Source organism: Lampetra fluviatilis, chromosome 3 (genome assembly GCF_964198595.1).
Source record: "Lampetra fluviatilis chromosome 3, kcLamFluv1.1, whole genome shotgun sequence".
In the NCBI taxonomy this organism is placed as follows: domain Eukaryota; kingdom Metazoa; phylum Chordata; class Hyperoartia; order Petromyzontiformes; family Petromyzontidae; genus Lampetra; species Lampetra fluviatilis.
In genome coordinates this window covers 16,268,370-16,287,180 of record NC_136277.1, presented here as the reverse complement: position 1 = coordinate 16,287,180, position 18,811 = coordinate 16,268,370, and the positions used below count along the sequence as shown (strand labels likewise).

At 52.1% G+C, this 18,811-nt stretch overlaps 1 protein-coding gene across 1 annotated transcript; it reads right to left on the bottom strand.

Moving 5' to 3' along the window:
• Positions 1-488: 488 nt before the first annotated feature.
• On the bottom strand, positions 489-11,033 carry IL20RB (interleukin 20 receptor subunit beta). Its single transcript, XM_078879024.1, has 6 exons — positions 10,670-11,033; positions 8,813-8,957; positions 5,807-6,024; positions 3,641-3,816; positions 2,690-2,957; positions 489-1,251 (listed from the first exon to the last, which is right to left on the bottom strand). The coding sequence occupies exons 1-6, from the start codon at positions 10,725-10,727 to the stop codon at positions 1,064-1,066; spliced, it is 1,053 nt and encodes a 350-aa protein (XP_078735150.1). The 5' UTR covers positions 10,728-11,033; the 3' UTR covers positions 489-1,063.
• Positions 11,034-18,811: the final 7,778 nt, after the last annotated feature.

Below are 18,811 nucleotides of genomic sequence, written 5' to 3'. Positions count from 1 at the left end.
ACCCCACCACACACACCACCCCACCACACACCTAGCACCACTACGCCAGTACATCACCCCACCACACACATCACCCCACCACACACAGCACACCACCACCACCACGTGTTTTCCCGTTGCTTTATCTTCGTTAGAAAATCATCCATGCCGCCAACTCCACCGTGGCGTGACGCAGGGGCAGTGCGGTGCAACCAACACGCATTACTCATAAATAGAGCGTCAATAAATAAGGCATCTTTGATATAAAACCGCGGCACAACCAACACGCATTACTAATAAATAGAACGTCAATAAATAAGGCATCTTTGATATAAAACCACGCGCAGTGCAATGTATAAAATTATTCAAGTTTCAGGTAGGGTCGCCGTTGTCCATAAATGGTTGTAAACAGGAGGGCGAGTGGGATGGGGGGGGGTGGCAGACGGGAGAGGAGGGTGGGAGCCGGGGGAGGAGGATGGGAGAGTGGGGGGAGGGTGGGGAGGGAGAAAGAGTGTGAGCCGGGGGGGGGGGTGAGACGGGAGTTGGCAAGGATGCATCTCGTATCCTGGCAGCTGGTTGGGCGGTTGAACCTCGCGTCCTGCGCTGATTTTTCCTTCCCGATCCGAGGCGCGCCCTTGACGCACGTGCTCACTCCGAGTACCGCGTCTCGTGCGAGGGTGTGTGCACGTCCCTGCCTTGCCTTGCAGAGAGAGCTGGGATCAGCGCTGTTAGCAAGCGCCTCTTGCGGGTGGCGTGGGACAGCACCTGCGCTGCCTCCCCGCCGCTGAAGTTCACCTCGCCGCCGCCGCCGAGTGTTCATTTTGTTGGTTTAGGCTGAGTGGACTTGGGAGAAGGCCACGGTTTGAGTTCAGAGAGACGACACCTGCACTAGGCCCCACCCCACGAACGTGAGAACGGTCGCTTGCTTCCAAATACAAGCGGTCGGTCGCTCTCCGGGAGACATCCCCCTGCACATTGTCCAGGCGAGCGTCTCGCGTGTGCGTGTCACGTCCAACTCCTCTGCCACATCGCACGTAGCCCATCGGAGGTGCGTAGTGAATGGGCCGGGGGAGTTTTGGTTTCCCTAGATTATCCTTTCAGGCCCCGTGAGCCGGGTGGGTGACGTGGGCATGTCGGAGGGAGCAGGGATGCTGAAGGGGTGCACGGAGTTAGGTCGACGGATGCATTTCACCAGACAGAGGCTCAGGCTCAGGCCCGTGCCGAAGCCGAGCAGGGCCGCCCCCGCGACCAGCCCGTACACCCAGCCCATGCCTGTGGGACCACACGGACACACAGACATGAACACACAGAGACATGAACACACGGACACAGAGACATGAACACACGGACACACAGACATGAATACACGAACACACAGAGACATGAACACACGAACACACAGAGACATGAACACACGGACACACAGAGACATGAACACACGGACACACGGACACAGAGACATGAACACACGGACACACGGGTACGCACATGCACGTGGGCACAAGGGTACACAACAGAGACTCGTACAGGCCACAGGGATGCACACAGACGTGTACACACGCCAGACACAACACGCGGACACACACTTGCAAACATTACTAATACATGAGGCATTCAGGTAGTTATCTCGACCCAATGCTCTATGTTTCAGTCAGGGGTCCACATGACCCAATCTCTACATGGTCAGTGTCGATATCATGATGACATCACGTTGGTATGGTGTTGATGTTGGCCGCGTGTTGACGGTGCATTTGCTGGTTGATGTCAAGTCGATGCTCCACTGGGGTTTTTGTTCGTGTTTATCTAAATTTAGATTTATCGAGCGTCTTAGCTGAACTCAAGGCGCTCCGTAACAAAGTTTAAAAAGCGGTAACAACATCGGGCGATGCGGATGGCAGGGGCAACGCTCGGGCCGAGGGATGAGTGACCGCAACAGAGGAGACACGCGGGTCACGGAAGGGCCATCGGGGAGGGAGGGGACGGAGTGGAGAGGACGGAGTGGAGGGGACGGAGTGGAGGGGACGGAGTGGAGGGGACGGAGTGGAGGGGACGGAGTGGAGGGGACGGAGTGGAGGGGACGGAGTGGAGGGGACGGAGTGGAGGGGACGGAGTGGAGGGGACGGAGTGGAGGGGACGGAGTGGAGGGGACGGAGTGGAGGGGACGGAGTGGAGAGGACGGAGTGGAGGGGACGGAGTGGAGGGGACGGAGTGGAGGGGACGGAGTGGAGGGGACGGAGTGGAGGGGCGTCGTGCTGACATTACTCTCATGTCGCCTCATCTCGTCTAGATTTACATGGCGGCTTATTCCAAGGCGCTATTTAAAACTATGACAAAATTGTACGTAAGATGATGGTGGTTGAGATAAAGAGTGGGGTTGTTGTTAAAAGTGGTGGTGTGTAGTTCGGGTGACAGGAGAATGGGCGGGAGAGGTTAAGGAAGGTTTGGGGTAGTGATAGAGGTTGGGGTAGTGATAGGGGTTGGGGTAGTGATAGGGGTTGGGTTAGTGATAGAGGTTGGGGTAGTGATAAGAGGTTGGGGTAGTGATAGGGGTTGGGGTATTGATAGAGTTGAGGATAAGTGATAGGGGTAGCACTGGTCGTAGCTGGCAGCAGCAGCAGCAGAGGTTTTGTTTTAAGGGATGAACGGAAGCCGGTGATAGTGACGACGGCGACGACCTTGAAGCGTGTGCCACGTGGTACACCCCCCTCACCTGTGTCGGCCCGTGCCTCCCAGTGCGCGTCGCCGCACCCCGTGTCGCGGGGCGGCTCGGTGCGCGCCTCTCCAACCGTCGCCGCCGTCGTCGGTGCTTCCAGCTCCTCGTGGCGGTCGCCCAGCGTGGTGGCGCACACCACCTCGCTGGTGGTCCCCCAGCGGGACCACGCATCCACCCAGGCCTGCGCGTGGGCGCAGTAGCTCGTGCCGCCCTCCAGACCCTCCAGCAGCACGGCGCGCTTGTCGCCCGCCACCGTGAGCGCCTCCTGTTACGGCGCGCGCGCACAAAGAACCCCCCGTCGTCTCCCGAGTGGCGGCACCAGGCACTCGTTTGAGGCCGAGTCGATGCAAGGGGAGGCCCAGGACGGGTTCGTGTAATCGTCGCCGGTGTTGGCGGCGAGCGGGAACCGATCTCGGGTCGTTGGGTTCGTAGCCCAATGCGCGAACCATCGGACTACCGCTCCCCACGCAAACGAGTGGGAACACAACACCCGCCGACGATGCCAATGTTCCATCGTTTCATCCACCCACGTTATTCCACCCGATCTCACACTCGCCCGCTCGCCAAATATCCAGACATCTCGCCCATCCACCCACGCTTCTCCCTAATAACTCGCCCACACACAGACTCCTCCGATCATCAGGCCCATTCACTCGGCCACCCGATATGCCACCCATTCCTAGACCAGCTTGCCAAATATCTCTCCCAATGATTACACACCTGTTGAGACTACTCACGTGTTCATTTTCGGTCGCGCACTCTCACTGTCTTAACAATCTCCCACCCACGCTCTCGTCAACTTTCCTTACCCACTCTGCGACCAACTTTCTCACCCACTCTCCCGCCAATACTCCCATTCAATCTCCCACTCGCCATCCTATCCAAATCTCCCGTCATCACACCCGCCAACTACCCCCCCTCTCCCTTCCACCGCGCTGCGGGCCGCACCTCTGCCGAGCTGCCGTCCCTCCAGTAGATGAAGAGGTAGATGAGGTCGGGCACGGCGCCGCTGAGCGGCACCAGCTCACCGCTCGCGTCCCGCAGCGGAGTGAGCGGCTCCGTAAGCAGCAGCTCCACGCTGGCGTTGCCACCCAGCGCCGACAGAGACACGGCGCTCAGCAGCGCTGCGCGGGCACAGACACGGATGGAGGTAAGCGGACGCGCTGAGAGACGCGGACGCACACGCGCAGAGACAGACATACGCAGAGACGCGCACGCACAGACGGGCACAGACGCACAGATGCGTGTACAGAGACGGATGTAGCTGTCGGAAAACGACCACCGCCGCCATCATTCTCATTAAAATAAAAATCGCAACATTGACTCCCATGGCGCCAACAACAACTGCTGTTCGCCACTACGTGCCGGCGACGTCACCACAGCGTTCGTGCCAGGCTAGGTGCACTTTGAGGCTATCAGGTGAAGTGTCGAAGTCTCGCTTGCAGGAGGTCCCGGGACAGACCCAGGCGCCATGGATTGACTGTGATGAGCGGTGCCACTACAAAGACAAAGATCCCCCGTATAGCCTTGACAGACTGTTGGGGCAAGTGCCGTTCGCGAGCACTTGTGAAGGCCGGGCACGGCACATGAGCAGGTGGGTGGCCAGCACCACGCCCTGACGCCTTTGTCTCCCCAGTGGTGATGCTTATACACCGGCCCAGGTACTCATTTGAGACTGAGCCGACCTGGGGGAGGCCCATGACCGGTCCGGATAATCGTCACCGGTGTTGGCCGTGAGCGGGAGCAGCGCACTCGGGTCTCAGCGCGCTAACCGCTGCACCACCGCTCCCCCACCACCACTGTCGCCACAAGCACGGCCACCAGCAGCACGGACTGCCTTTCGCCACGAGGTGGTGGTGACATCACTCCTCAGAGGGAGCAGCATTTACCACGAAACGTCTGGGAAGTCCTTGCCTATCAATGCCGAGCAGTTCAGCAGCATTGCTTCAGGCGAGCCTGGCGCTGCTGATGAGGCACTGAATGCCGAAATCCGCCGAGCGTTTACTTCTGATGCTGCTCAAGTTTGGCACCGCCAGGAGGCCGTGCGACTGACGAGATGTGCAACAACGAATACAACTTCTATTTTGTACGTGGACGGATGTGAAGTGGAGGCATATTTCGATTTAAAGCTTTCGTGACTGCAGGAATTCATCTTCTTGGTTCTTCGAAATAATAAACTAATAATAAAACATAATAAAATAATAAATATTTTATTATGCTTTACTTTTATTATTTTATTATTTCCATTCTACGTGACTTTACCGAAAGAACCAAGAAGATGGAGGCATATTGTCTACAAACACTCATTCTTTGGCTGAAAATATCTTATTATATAGAGGACTGCAGAGCTCGGGCGAGTGTTGGTAGCGGTGGCTTGTCGCGTCGCGGCTGCCGCTGCCTGGCAGCTCGCGGTCCGCGGCTCCTCGGCGATTGTGAGCGGTGCGATTTGCCAGCGCGACAAACGCAACGTATCAAACCAAACCTGGATATTTATATTACTCCCGTCACCTATATTCTCCACAACAACGCTGTTGATTATGTCATAACAGCAATGACCAGTTCGTCGACACCACCAGCGGCAGTGCGTGTGTGCGTCTCGTGCGTGCGGGGTGGGGGGGGAGTGGTGGTGCAGCGGTGAGCGAACTGCTCTACGAACCCGGCAGGGACCCGAGTTCGATTCCCGCTCACGGCCAAAACCAGTGGCGATTATTTGAACCGGTCCCAGGCCTTCCCTAGGTCGACTCGGCCTCAAACGAGTGTGTGAATATCACCACTGGGAGAGACAAAGGCAGCTGCGGTGCTCCTGACCAGCCACCCCTCCGTGTGCCTTGCGGCATTCGTAGGTGCTCGCTAACGGCGCTCACCCCCCACAGTCTGTTCAGGCTACACCGGGGGGGTCGTCTTTGTGTGAAATTGTCGTGGGTGTGTAGGCATGTCACTATGCATGTATGTATATAGGACACATGTTGACCTTCTTTCGCACCGTACGTGGCACAACCGCGCTACGCAACCACGATTTGCTACGTACGACGCGAGAGAAGTTCAACATACGTGCGTACATAACCGGAGGTGCTGGGGACGGGGGGACGGTGGGGGGGGGGACAGCAAACGTACTGTCGCGCGAGGGCATGAATTCGTCGCTGTATGCCCACTGGGTCCCCGAGGGCGCTTGCGGAGAAGGGGCCCCCGGCAGGAGGGTCGTCGGCGGGGGGTCGAGCGCCACGCGGGCGCGGTAGGCGAGCTCCGGCTCGTCGAGGGGGTCGCTGACGTCGCACTCGGTGCGCGGCGTGGACACGCAGCCGGGGACGTCTCTCCACACCTCCCAGCCCTCGCTGTGTCACACAGACAGATAAGACGGGACGAGTTATAGACAAAGATCAACCCGTGTAGCCTGTAACTCGACTGTTGGGGCGAGTGCTGCTTAGCGAGTAGCTGCGAAGGCCGGCACGGCACACGAGGGGGTGGGTGGGCCAACACCACGTGGTGCCGTACAAGGGACAGCTGCCACTGGGGGTGCCCACTTTCAAACGTGTGTAAAGTTTAGATGCGAAGCGCGCTCACCCCACCTGTTGGGACAGGTGGGGTGAGCGCGCACCTGTGAACTCCGACACAACGCGCCAGGGTTACGGTGGGACCAGCGAGACGTGCTTATTTTTGGCTGAGTCGACCCGACGGGGGACCGACAACTGGTTCAGACGATCGCCGCTGATGCCAGCTGTGAGCAGCATACTCAGTTGGCTGGCTTCATAATTGAGGCAAATATATAAATGTGTCGTCAAACCCGCCACCACCCGACACGGCCAATCGGTAAGGTTTTTCACGTAAACAAACATGCAGGTAACGTGACAAACCTCACTAATGGGCTGTGTCGGATGGCGGCCGGTTTAACGACACATTTATATTTACGCGATCGAACCCAAAAACCTGTATTACGGACAATATTGTTCGCAAAAGCCCTGCTACTACATGTCAAACTGGCTGCCTTCGTAGCTCCGTGAGACAACCTCTGCACTACCGCTGCCCATACGTACACCGTGCAGAACAACCCCATACTTTATACAACCGAGGGCACACGTCACACGTACGGCCCCGTACAGCCGCTTGGGGCGAGCGCTTGTAAGTAAGTGAACACCCCTTGCGGCTTGCGGCCGCGCGTCTTGAATCGCGTGGGCGAGATTTGGCGCACGGACCGAGGAGTTTCGTTCTGTGGACTCGCTGGGGGTGCGTGCGGAGGAGGAGGATGAGGGGGTGGGTGACACTGAGTCACTGAGCGATCGAATGTCTCTAAACGCATTCCGACGACGTCCGCTGCAAGTTCGACTCGCTGGCAAACTTGACGTCTCGTCATCGAGTCAAAAGCAAGCAAGAGGCTCGTCGTGGGTGGCGTCACAGACGGGGTTTGACAAAGCGCCGGCTCTCTTGATTGTGACCGTGAGGAGTGAAAAGAAAGGGCGCTGGGAGTTGGTGCGTGCCCTGAATTCCTACGTTTTGCCGATGGGGTCACGTGGACTGCTAATGACTTGTGCGCATTTTTCTCGATTACGCCGATCGTGTAGAAACGTGCGTGGGTCATCGGACCACAAAAACAAAGATTCCCCCCCCCCCCCCATATAGCCTTAACAGACTGTTGGGGCAAGTGCTGTTTGCTAGCAGCACCTATGAAGGCCGGCACGGCACACGAGGGGGTGGGTGACCAACACCACGCCCGCCCGCCTTTGTCTCCCCAGTGGCGATGTTTTACACACCGCACCAGGTACTCGTTTGAGGCTGAGTCGACCTAGGAGAGGCCCAGGACCCGTTCAAATAATCGTCACTGGGTGTTGGCCGTGAGTGGGAATCGAACTTGGGTAGCCCGGTTCGTGACGCAGCACGCTAATCGCTCCACTACCGTTCCCCTTCAGATCACACACACACACACCACGTGTGTGACACTGGAGCCGCAGACTGGCAATATGCAGTGGACCTGCTTATATCTGTTGTTAGTCGAGAGGCAACGACACGCCTGTCACCAAGGCCTTGGCTAATCGTATTGACGTGCACACGTGTCGATTGCTGCGTGTGGGCGTGGGGAGCGGTGGCGCATTGGTTAACGCGCTGCGCTACACCCACACGCCATTTCCGTGACAGATGTAACAGATTTTAAAAAATAGATAACACAGTTGAATATTTTTTTCCCAAAAAAGTTACGAAATATTATTTTACATATAAAATTAATCTTTTAAAAGTTTTGAACTAAATAAGAAATACAAATAAAAGCGCGAGGATTAGTCGTAAAAAGTACCGGCGGTAAAAACACAGCGTTTGCCAATAAACGCCACAATTAAATATCTCAAGCAGCAGCAGGATCAGCAGCTGCATCATCAGCTGCATCATCAGCTGCATCATCAGCTGCATCATCAGCTGCATCATCAGCTGCATCATCTGCATCATCAGTTGCATCATCAGCTGCATCATCAGCTGCATCATCAGCTGCATCATCAGCTGCATCATCAGCTGCATCATCAGCTGCATCATCAGCTGCATCATCAGCTGCATCATCAGTTGCATCATCAGTTGCATCATCAGTTGCATCATCAGCTGCATCATCAGCTGCATCATCAGCTGCATCATCAGTTGCATCATCAGCTGCATCATCAGCTGCATCATCTGCATTAGCAGCTGCATCAGCAGCAGGATCAGCAGCTGCATCATCAGCTGCATCAGCAGCTGGATCAGCAGCTGGATTAGCAGCTGGATCAGCAGCAGGATCAGCAGCTGCATCATCATCTGCATCAGCAGCTGGATCAGCAGCTGGATCAGCAGCTGGATTAGCAGCTGCATCATCATCTGCATCAGCAGCTGGATCAGCAGCTGCATCATCAGCTGCATCATCAGCTGCATCATCAGCTGGATCAGAAGCTGGATCAGCAGCTGGATCAGGAGCTGGATCAACAGCTGGATCAGCAGCTGGATCAGCAGCAGGATCAGCATCTGGATCAGCAGCAGGATCAGCAGCTGCATCATCAGCTGCATCATCATCTGCATCAGCAGCTGGATCAGCAGCAGGATCAGCATCTGGATCAGCAGCTGGATCATCAGCAGCAGGATCAGCAGCGGTGTGGTTTGGCGTCTCCCACTCACCCCAGGACCTGCACGCTGTAGCGTGGCGCCAGGGCGGGGCGCCCCGCGAGACGCGGCCCCATCAGCGCCGGCTCCCAGCTCACCAAGTGCTTCAGGTTGAGGGACGAGAAGCGCACAGAGCGAGGCACCGTCGGACCCGGCTCGCCTGCAGGGTAACCACAGAGGGACGCGCCGGGTTAACCGTGCCAGAAGACTGCGTTAGCCACGCACGGAGTTTCAGTGTTCACTTTCATTTATGAGGTATATAACCCTGTGAGTCACGCGGCTCTTGACTCGGGTGCGACCGCAACAAAGGAAAAAAAAACATGAACAAGAAAATATCTTAAAGTGAGTACACGCAACAGGAAAATCCTGGAAAAAACAGCAAAGTCTTCCAGAAAAAAACATCGTATTTCAAGGCTGTGCGCAAAAATCCCAACAACCACACGAAGCCATTTTTTTTCGATTTAAAGCTTTCGTGACTGCAGGGATTCATCTTCTTGGTTCTTTCGGTAAAGTGACGTAGAATGGAAATAATAATATAATAATATTTAAACATAATAAAAATAATTCTCACGACGTTTCGGCCACAACGCAAGCAGCCGTCCTCAGGTGGAGAACAGGTCTGTCGAGAAGACTGTGGCCGAAACCTCGTGAGAATTATTTTATTATGTTTTATTTTTATTATTTCCATTCTACGTGACTTTACCGAAAGAACCAAGAACACACGAAGCCACTTTAACCACAGGCATGACCACGCACGGGATTAAACAACAACCACGCTGGCCGCTTTAGCCACGCCAGAATGTAACACATTAACCACACTTTTAACCACAACAGTAACCTCACTAACTACTTTAACCACAACGACACCTGTGCCTACAATAACCGCAACAACCGCACTCACCGCGCGCTTACTGACTCATTTAATTTACGACCGTCAACAATGGCATTGCATTCGCCATGCGAACCTGTTCATGGTCCATCACCACTCCACACCATCATCACCATGACTCACACCGCCATCAACGCAATCACTATCACTGTCAGCACCATTTCCCCTCACCACCGTCACCATCATACCTTCACCACAATCACCATGACCCCTCACCACCGTCACCATCAAACATTCACCACCACCACAATCACCATGACCCCTCACCACCGTAACCATCAAACCTTCACCACCACAATCACCACCACAATCACCATGACCCCTCACCACCATCAACCCCATCACTATCGCCCCTATCACGCCCCACCACCTAGTCGCCCCTTATTACATAGTCAGCTAGAACTCACCACAATTACCATCTCACCTCAACAACTCACCACGACTCACACCACCACCATCAACCCCATCACTATCACCCTCACCACCATCATCCCCATCACTATCACCCTCACCACCATCAACCCCATCACTATCACCCTCACCACCATCATCCCCATCACTATCACCCTCACCACCGTCATCCCCATCACTATCACCCTCACCACCATCATCCCCATCACTATCACCCTCACCACCATCATCCCCATCACTATCACCCTCACCACCATCAACCCCATCACTATCACCCTCACCACCATCATCCCCATCACTATCACCCTCACCACCGTCATCCCCATCACTATCACCCTCACCACCGTCATCCCCATCACTATCACCCTCACCACCGTCATCCCCATCACTATCACCATCACCACCATCATCCCCATCACTTCTCATCACCGTCACCCTAATCACCCATCACTGTCAGCACAATTCCCCCTTAGCACCGTGACCGTCAGACCTTCACCATCACCACAATCACCACAACCCCTCACCACCATCACCTCATCACCCCTCACCACCATCACCTCATCACCACTCACCTCCAGCGAGTCTTAGCAGCGCCAGTAGCGTCAGGGTCGATGGCGCCCAGTGACACATGGTCCTCTACACGTGTCCAGGCACCTTCGTCGAGATTATTGAATCAGAGCACAGATCCCAGGCCCCCCTCTTAGATTTGGATTAGCCTATCAGAGCACAGATCCCAGGCCCCCCTCTTAGACTGATATCAGCCTATCAGAGCACAGATCCCAGGCCCCCTCTTAGACTGGGATTAGCCTATCAGAGCACAGATCCCAGGTCCCCCTCTTAGACTGATATCAGCCTATCAGAGGGCAGATCTCAGGCCCCCCTCTTAGACTGGGATTAGCCTATCAGAGCACAGATCCCAGGCCCCCCTCTGAGATTTTAATCTGCCTATCAGAACACAGATCCCAAGTTCCCCTCTTAGACTGATATCAGCCTATCAGAACACCAAGAAAAATCCCAGGTCTCCTAGCCTATCAAAACACCGATCTCAGGTTCCACTCTTAAGTGTGTGATCAGCCTGCAATGAGCACTTGAGAACACAAAACAAAAAAAATCCCAGGTCTCCTAGCCTATCAGAACACGGAATCCCAAGTCCCCCCTCTTCAGCCTGCAATGAGAAACTTCAGTCGTCGGCTCTGCGCATGCCCCGCGCGCGCTCTGTGGGGCGCTCCTTGCGGCGAGCGCGGCTATTTAAGCAGGTGCGCGGGGTGTGGGCGGGGCCAAGACGGAGAGTAGGGGGGCGGGGCGAAGATGGAAAGGGGGCGGGGCGAGGGGGAAGTGGGCGGGGCGAGGGTGGGAGGTGGGCGGTGACTTCAAGTTTACCACTTTTTTTTCAGAATAAGAATCGATGTATTTATAACTCATTAATTAATTAGATTTATAATTTGAGTAAAAAAAAACTCGACACCCACTAAAGAGGGCGTCGCAATACTCTACAGTCTTAAGTTAAAGGAAGATAGTCCTACCTAAAAATCAAAACACGCGTCTAAATAACTGGAGGAATCCGATTAGCTATAAAGCTCTTTTTCACAGATGCCTAGTCGGGCACGGGGTAATAACGTCGCAACAACAAACAGTACAACAACATGATAATAATAGTGTAAAGTCCCAGGCAAAGTCCACTGAGGAATTCACTTTTTTTTATCAGAAGCAACCTCGCCATTGCAAATGATAGCTCAACAAAGTGGCTTATAATTTGGACATTTATAGCAGCAAAGGAATCTAAATAATCTTGACTTAAAGCTTTCGTGGCTGCAGGAATTCATATTCTTTGGGTCTATCAGTAAAGTCACGTAGATAGGTTCAAAGAAAATAAAACATATTTTTAGTTTTTTTAAATCTAAATAATCTCAATGCATGTTTCAGTAACACCGTGGCCTTCAAACAGGGAAAATATATATATCAATTAGTTGAAGGTTTCAAGTTGATGTTGTGTTCTAGATTTTAAGCTTTCGTGACTGCTAGGATTCATATTCTTAGGTTTTTTTCGGTAAAGTCACGTAGGTAAAAAATTAAAATTAATAAAAAGTAAAATAAAAATCAAATAAAAATCACGACGTTTCAGAGGCAACACAAGCTTCCGTCTTAAGGTGGAACCGTCACAGCACGATTGCTGCATCAAGTAAGGATTTCACCTGAGGACGGCTGCTTGCGTTGTGGCCGAAACGTCGTGAGAATTATTTTATTATGTTTATTTTTATTATTTTATTACTTCCCTTCTACGTGACTTTACCGAAAGAACCAAGAAGAAGTAAGGATTTATTTTACTTTTATTAATACAAAATTTTTACCTACGTGACTTTACCGAAAAAATCTAAGAATTTGATGTTGTGTGCTTAACCAGGCGATAATTTAAGGGACCAGGATTATAGAATCTCATTTGTCGTCTGCGAGAGCGATCCGGGACAACCAAAATGACGAGAGCAAAACATACAAAATCAACGAAGTTACAGAGGAGATAAAGTCAAGAGATATTTCTGTGCAAGAAACAACCGCGTCATCACGCGCGACGTGGGAACACGTTTTATTATTTAGACCGATCATTGTACAAATTGCAAATGAAGTTACAGGGAACATGAAAGAGACACGGGGGGGGGGGGGGCAACTCTGTTACGAATGTGTGGACACACTGTGGCCTCTCTGTGTGTGTGTGTGCAGCACTGTGGAGAGGGAAGGAGCCATTGCCAGAAATGTCGCCTGTTATTTAAAAAAAGTCTCTTATTATTTACTTCTTAAGACTCATTGACGAATGTGTTGATTTTAAAATATAAAAACAAGCGACGTTTCGTGCAATGGCCCTCCTTCATAGCGCAAAGAGAGGCCAGAAGAGTGGATTTTAAGAGTTGGAGACTGCACTTACACACCACGGGGTCTGAGGAGAATGTCATGTCAAATGGTTATTGATGAGCGGTTTCCTTTTTTAATTGGCATAATAATAATTACCTATCCGCAGCTGTTAAATAACAGGCACACCCTTCAAAATGCTTTGCTCATCTTCTTGGTTCTTTCGGTAAAGTCACGTAGAAGGTAAATAATAAAATAATAAAAATAAAACATAATACAATTCTCACGACGTTTCGGCCACAACGCAAGCAGCCGTCCTCAGGTGAAGAACAGGTCTGTCGGAAAGACAGCGTCTTCATCTGAGGACGGCTGCTTGCGTTGTGGCCGAAACGTCGTGAGAATTGTATTTTATTGTTTTATTTTTATTATTTTATTATTTCCCTTCTACGTGACTTTACCGAAAGAACAAAGAAGATGAATCCCTGCAGTCACGAAAGCTTTAAATCGAAATGCTTTGCTCAGTAAATTAATTTGCATTACAACTAAACCAATAAAATGTAGCTTCACTACGTATGCGCTCTGAAATTGAATCATTCCCCGAAACTTCGGCTTTGGGGCTCCAGGGTGGCGAGATGTTTACTACCTCGCTTGGTATACAGGAGGTGGTGGGTTCAATCCTCAATATTCTCACCGTGGATTTTTCTCTGGGTCCTCCGGTTTTCCCCTCCGCATTTATCGTCAACGTCACCACGCGTTTTAGAGTGATTTGGCTGCTGCTATACATTTCCACGTGATGATGATGATGAAGCCGCCACTTGGTTGAGCCGTCATTTGTGATCGCCGAGGTCGCTTCTGAAAAGAGAGCTACGTAGTTCAGAGGGCCTCACCTGGTGAAATAAAATAGTTAAGACGGTGATTTGGCTGCTCGCCCCGAGCTATGCATGCTCCGATCGTGCATTGTGTGTGTGCCGTTCGCCTTCACGTGTTCTCTGGTCTGACACTGATGGTGTGAGACGAGGCCATAGAGAAGTCGCTGTGTCTGGTGTAGGGCAATCAGTTTTGAAAAGAATGCCTGTACTGATAATTGTTTTTTTACCCTTCTATCTGGCAACAAAACTGACACCTTTTTTTACAAGGAGTCAGTTTTGTTGCCAGATAGAAGGGTAAAAAAAACAATTATCATTTTTTTTTACTGGCAAATGAGGTTCCAATGGTGTAAATGCCTGTACTGTATATTATTATTATCAAAGCCATGTTTGTTTGCATGTTCACCACAACTACTGGTTAATGCAGACTTGATATACCTTGCAAAAAGGTGCGTCTATTTTGCTGTTTGAACATCTTAACACATCCTGTTTTATTGCCAGAAAGGGTAAAAAAAAATGTTACTTATTATTTTTCATACCATAGTTTGACAGTTTTTTTGTTGGGGGGTTAGATCGCGTGAAGACAAATGTTGCGCCGTTAAACCAGGCCAACCCACCCGACACATCCGATTAGTTATGGATTGTCACTTTTAAAAAAAACACCCACGTGTGCCAATCCGTTGCTAGTTCAGCAACACAGCGCTTGTGTGCTGGAAGAGATACTATTTGGTTCTCTCGGTAAAGTCTTTTATCCTTTCTACCCACGTGACTCTACCGAAAGAACCAAAGCGTATGGATGCCTGCAGCCACGAAAGCTTCAAATCAAGATTGTTTATTTTTATTTTACTTTTATTAATTTCATTTTTTTACCTACGTGACTTTACCGAAAAGACCCACAGCAAAGCCTGGTTACAGAATGCCCCGTGCTGAGGGGGCGGGGCGAGGGGGGGAAGGGAGGGGGGCGGGGTGGGGGGCGGGGCGTGATGGCCCGAGACTGCCCCCTCCCCGCCATCCGTCACTTGACCCCCTCCCCGCCGCCACGTGGGGGGTGGATAGGGAGGGGGGGTGATGACGTCATAGGGCGATTGAACGCCCCGGAATGTATTTATATGGAGCGATCAACTTTAATTGACGCGGAATTCTCGCAGCTGCGGTGACGAAGTCCGTTGACGACGACGGCGATGACGATCGTGACCCCCCTCCCGCCTCTCGCCCCATTGTTGAGTGACGGCTGGTGGGGTCGATGGCTCTGCTGATGAGCGTTGATGTCACAAGTGATGTTCGCTACGTGTGGTGGTGATGGTGGTGATGGTGGTGGTGCCGACCATCACCATCACCGACTCAGCCTAAAATCAGCACCTTACCCGGTGCGGTGTGTAAACATCGCCACTGGGGAGACAAAGGCGGCCGGGCGTGGTGTTGGCCACCCACCCCCTCGTGCCTTTATATGTGCTACTCGCGAACAGCACTTGCCCATACAGTCTGTTAAGGCTACACGGGGGGATCTTTATCTTTGGCGCTGATGGCAGTGGTGTTATTAGTGGTGATGTTGCTTGCTGCAACAACTTTAGTGGCTACTTCTGCCGATGCTGCCGCTGCTGCTCACGATGATCGATGCTGATGACGTTTACGAGGACCAGGGAATGCGTTGCCAGCGGACGAGATCTGGCTCAAAGCAAAGGGGAGTAAAAGGATGTTTGATGTGGATGTTGATTTAGTGGTGGTTCATTTGCGATGACTCGCGCTGCTCGGCACGAGGCGCGTTCAGGTGACGCAAACCAGGAACGGGGCCAGCCCGACCCTCACCCTCAACCCTAGCCCTAACCCCAGCCTCTAACCCCTCGTGATATCCCTAACCCGAGCACTAACCCCGGCCTCTAACCCCTCGTGATAGCCCTACCCCTAGCCCTAACCCTGGCCTCTAACTCCTCGTGATAGCCCTAACCCGAGCACTAACCCCTAGTTCCAGCCATAACTCTAGCCCCTAACTATAGCCCCTAACCCTGGCCTCTAACCCCTCGTGATAGCCCTAACCCTAGCCCTAACTCCGGCCTTTAACCCCTCATGATATCCCTAACCCTAGCACTAACCCCTACTTTCAGTCATAACTCTAGCCCCTAACTATAGCCCCTAACCCTGGCCTCTAACCCCTGATTGTATCCCTAACCCTCTAGCCCTTAACTCGAGCTATGACTCCGAATTATAGCCATAACTTGAGCCCATAACTCTCGCCCCTAACTCGGTGCTGACGGTTTTAGCACGGGCTGAGTTGAATTTATTTAACTAGCTGAGGACTCAAGATGTCACGAATGGTTTACATGCGAGAGCGACTGGCCTGGGTTACAAACATGGCAACCCCCTCCCCCCCCCAAGAATAACAAACAGAAGCCCGACACTGAAGAAAACGGAAATCCGAGCAAAAGCAGCTCAGCAGAAATCGGAAGACGCATTTAACAACAACGCGCCAATACCAACAACCGCCATTCGCCACTAAGTGATGGTGACATCACCACGGCGTCTGTGCCAGGCCAGGTGCACTTTGAGGCTATCACGTGAAGTGTCGAAGGCTCGCTGCTGACAGGAGGAGGTCACGGAACAAACCCAGCAGGTGCCATGGGGTTGGCTGACTGAGATGACCAGTTGATGCACAAACAGCTGTACCCCCCACTGTGCCAACTTGCTTTAGTTTAGCTGCCTGGCTCTCCGCTCATTGTTGTGAGCGTCGCTCCTCTGCTCTCCGTTGTTGCTGGGGGGCGACTGCCTCCAACTGCCCAGCAGCATCATTCACGAGCCTCCTCCACAGAGGCCGATCTTGACACCGCTGGTACCAGTCATCGGCAAGTCCACTCAGCTCCACGTCCTCCTGTACCACATCAGTCCAACTCTTCTCCAGCCCGTGTCGTGCCCGTTTAGCCCCCTCTATGCGGCCAAACAGAAACTGCTTGGGCATGCAGTGGCTGGGCATGCGAGCTACATGACCCAGCCAACGCAGCCTTGCCTGCCAGAGGAGTTCACCGATGGGACTTTGTCCAGATCTTTCAAGGATTTGTGAGCTCCTCACACAATCTAGCCTGGTTAAACCCAGGATGGATCGTAGGCATGCCAGCCTGAATGTTTCTAACCGGCGCAGATGTTCCATTCGAGGGGTCCACGTTTCACAAGCATAAAGAAGGGAGGGCATGAGTGTGGCAGAGAAGACCCGAAGCTTCGTGCGGAGTGACAGACCAGGTAGCTTCCACATAGAATTGAGCAGCCGATGAAAACATAATGCTGCCCGACTGATTCGGAGTGAGACCTCTGTTGTCAAACCGGAGTTGGTCTTAAGCACAATGCCCAGGCATGGAAAACTCTGCACTCTCTCCACAACTGCTCCATCACCAATGGGGAGCTGAGGGTGGAGTGTTTGGTGGCACAAAATACCCAAGCAGGTGCTCAGTTCTCGTGGGGCTGATGGTAAGACCCCACCTCTTAGTGGCACACTCCAGGTTTAGCAGCAGCGCCTCCAACTCCTCCTCTGAGCAGCAATCACCAGATCAGCATACATACCATGGTTGATCCATAGGTAGCCATCCTTCGAGCGCACCCGGGCATCGATCAGCCTCCCGTTGTATCTGTACCAGATGGAAATTCCTACGGTACAGCCATGGAAAGCTTCTCGAACTACGTGGTCAAGGATTATGTAAAATAATGTGGGAGCTAGAGGACACCCCTGTCGCACCCCAAGGTGAACAGGGAATGGCTCCGATTCCTGGCCACTTAGCTTTACCCGGGTCCTGCCCACCATCATGAAGTCCCTTAACGATTGTGAACAGAGAGACAGGGACTCTGAAAGCATGAAGAACTGCCCACAATCCTAGCCTGTTGATAGTATCATAGGCCTTGAGGAGGTCAGTAAAGCAGAGATGTAGGCATTGTTGGAATTCCCTACAACTCTGCACACACACGCGCGCGCGCGCACATACACACGCACATAAACGCATACACAAACAATTGCATATTACATTTATTTCCTGGAAGAAAAGTTGGCTCTGACAAATTTATATAATAAAAAAATCAGAGTAAAGTGAAGTGATAGGAACATCAACGTATACATAGTATTATTATTGCGCAAGTGTGTTAACGGACAATAATGTATGGCCAATATAATTGTGCACACACACGTGTAGGAACAAAGATATGCATGATTCACAAAGACAAATATCCCCCGTATATCCTTAACAGAATGCTGGAGCAAGTGCTGTTGGCGAGCATCTATGAAGGTCACTACTGCACACGAGGGGCTGGGTGGCCAGCACCACGCCCAGCCGCCTTTGTCTCCCCAGTGCTGATGTTTGCACACCGCACCAGATACTCATTTGAGGCTGAGTCGACCTAGGGGAGGCCCAGGACCGGTTCAGATAATCGTCACCGGTGTTGGCCGTGAGCTGTGAATCGAACCCGGGTCGCCAGGTTCGTCGCGCAGCGTAGCGCTAAGCGCTACACCACCGCTCCCCACACACAGGTAAGGTTCACACACACAGGAAGGGGTTAACGTTTCATAATGTATTGTTGGGGGAAGGGGCACCTCTGTTTGGACAGCCCTGCCTGGCACTGTGGATGCTTTTTCGGAGGAAGTCACTCAAATTGTGTTCCACTCTGAGACCCAAGGCCATAGCCATGGAGTTAACATTGAGGGGGGGGGACCAAATCTTCCAGGGGGTCTGGGGTCCCCCCCCCCCCAGAATTTTTTTTTTTTTAAACTTATTTCCTGCCTAAAATATTTAAAAAAATGCACTAACGCATAGGATGGACTTTCTATTCATTTTTTACAATAATGTCTAATAGTGTATTGTATTACATTGCTTTGTTTTTTTTTATTTTTTACCTTTTCTTGTTTCATTGTATGTAATGGCAGAGTTTAGGGATGAATAAACTACAACCATAACCACAATCATATGAACAGAAATCTATTTTATAGCAATATATTGGGGGGAATATTTGTAGCATATTTGAATATGGGGGGGGGGG

Coding starts and splice junctions, on each gene's coding strand:
- IL20RB (XM_078879024.1), bottom strand. CDS start 10,727: ATGTGTCACTGGGCGCCATCGACCCTGACGCTACTGGCGCTGCTAAGA. Junction 8,958..10,669: donor GCTGCTAAGACTCGCTGGAG/GTGAGTGGTGAT, acceptor GTTACCCTGCAG/GCGAGCCGGGTCCGACGGTG. Junction 6,025..8,812: donor TACAGCGTGCAGGTCCTGGG/GTGAGTGGGAGA, acceptor TGTGTGACACAG/CGAGGGCTGGGAGGTGTGGA.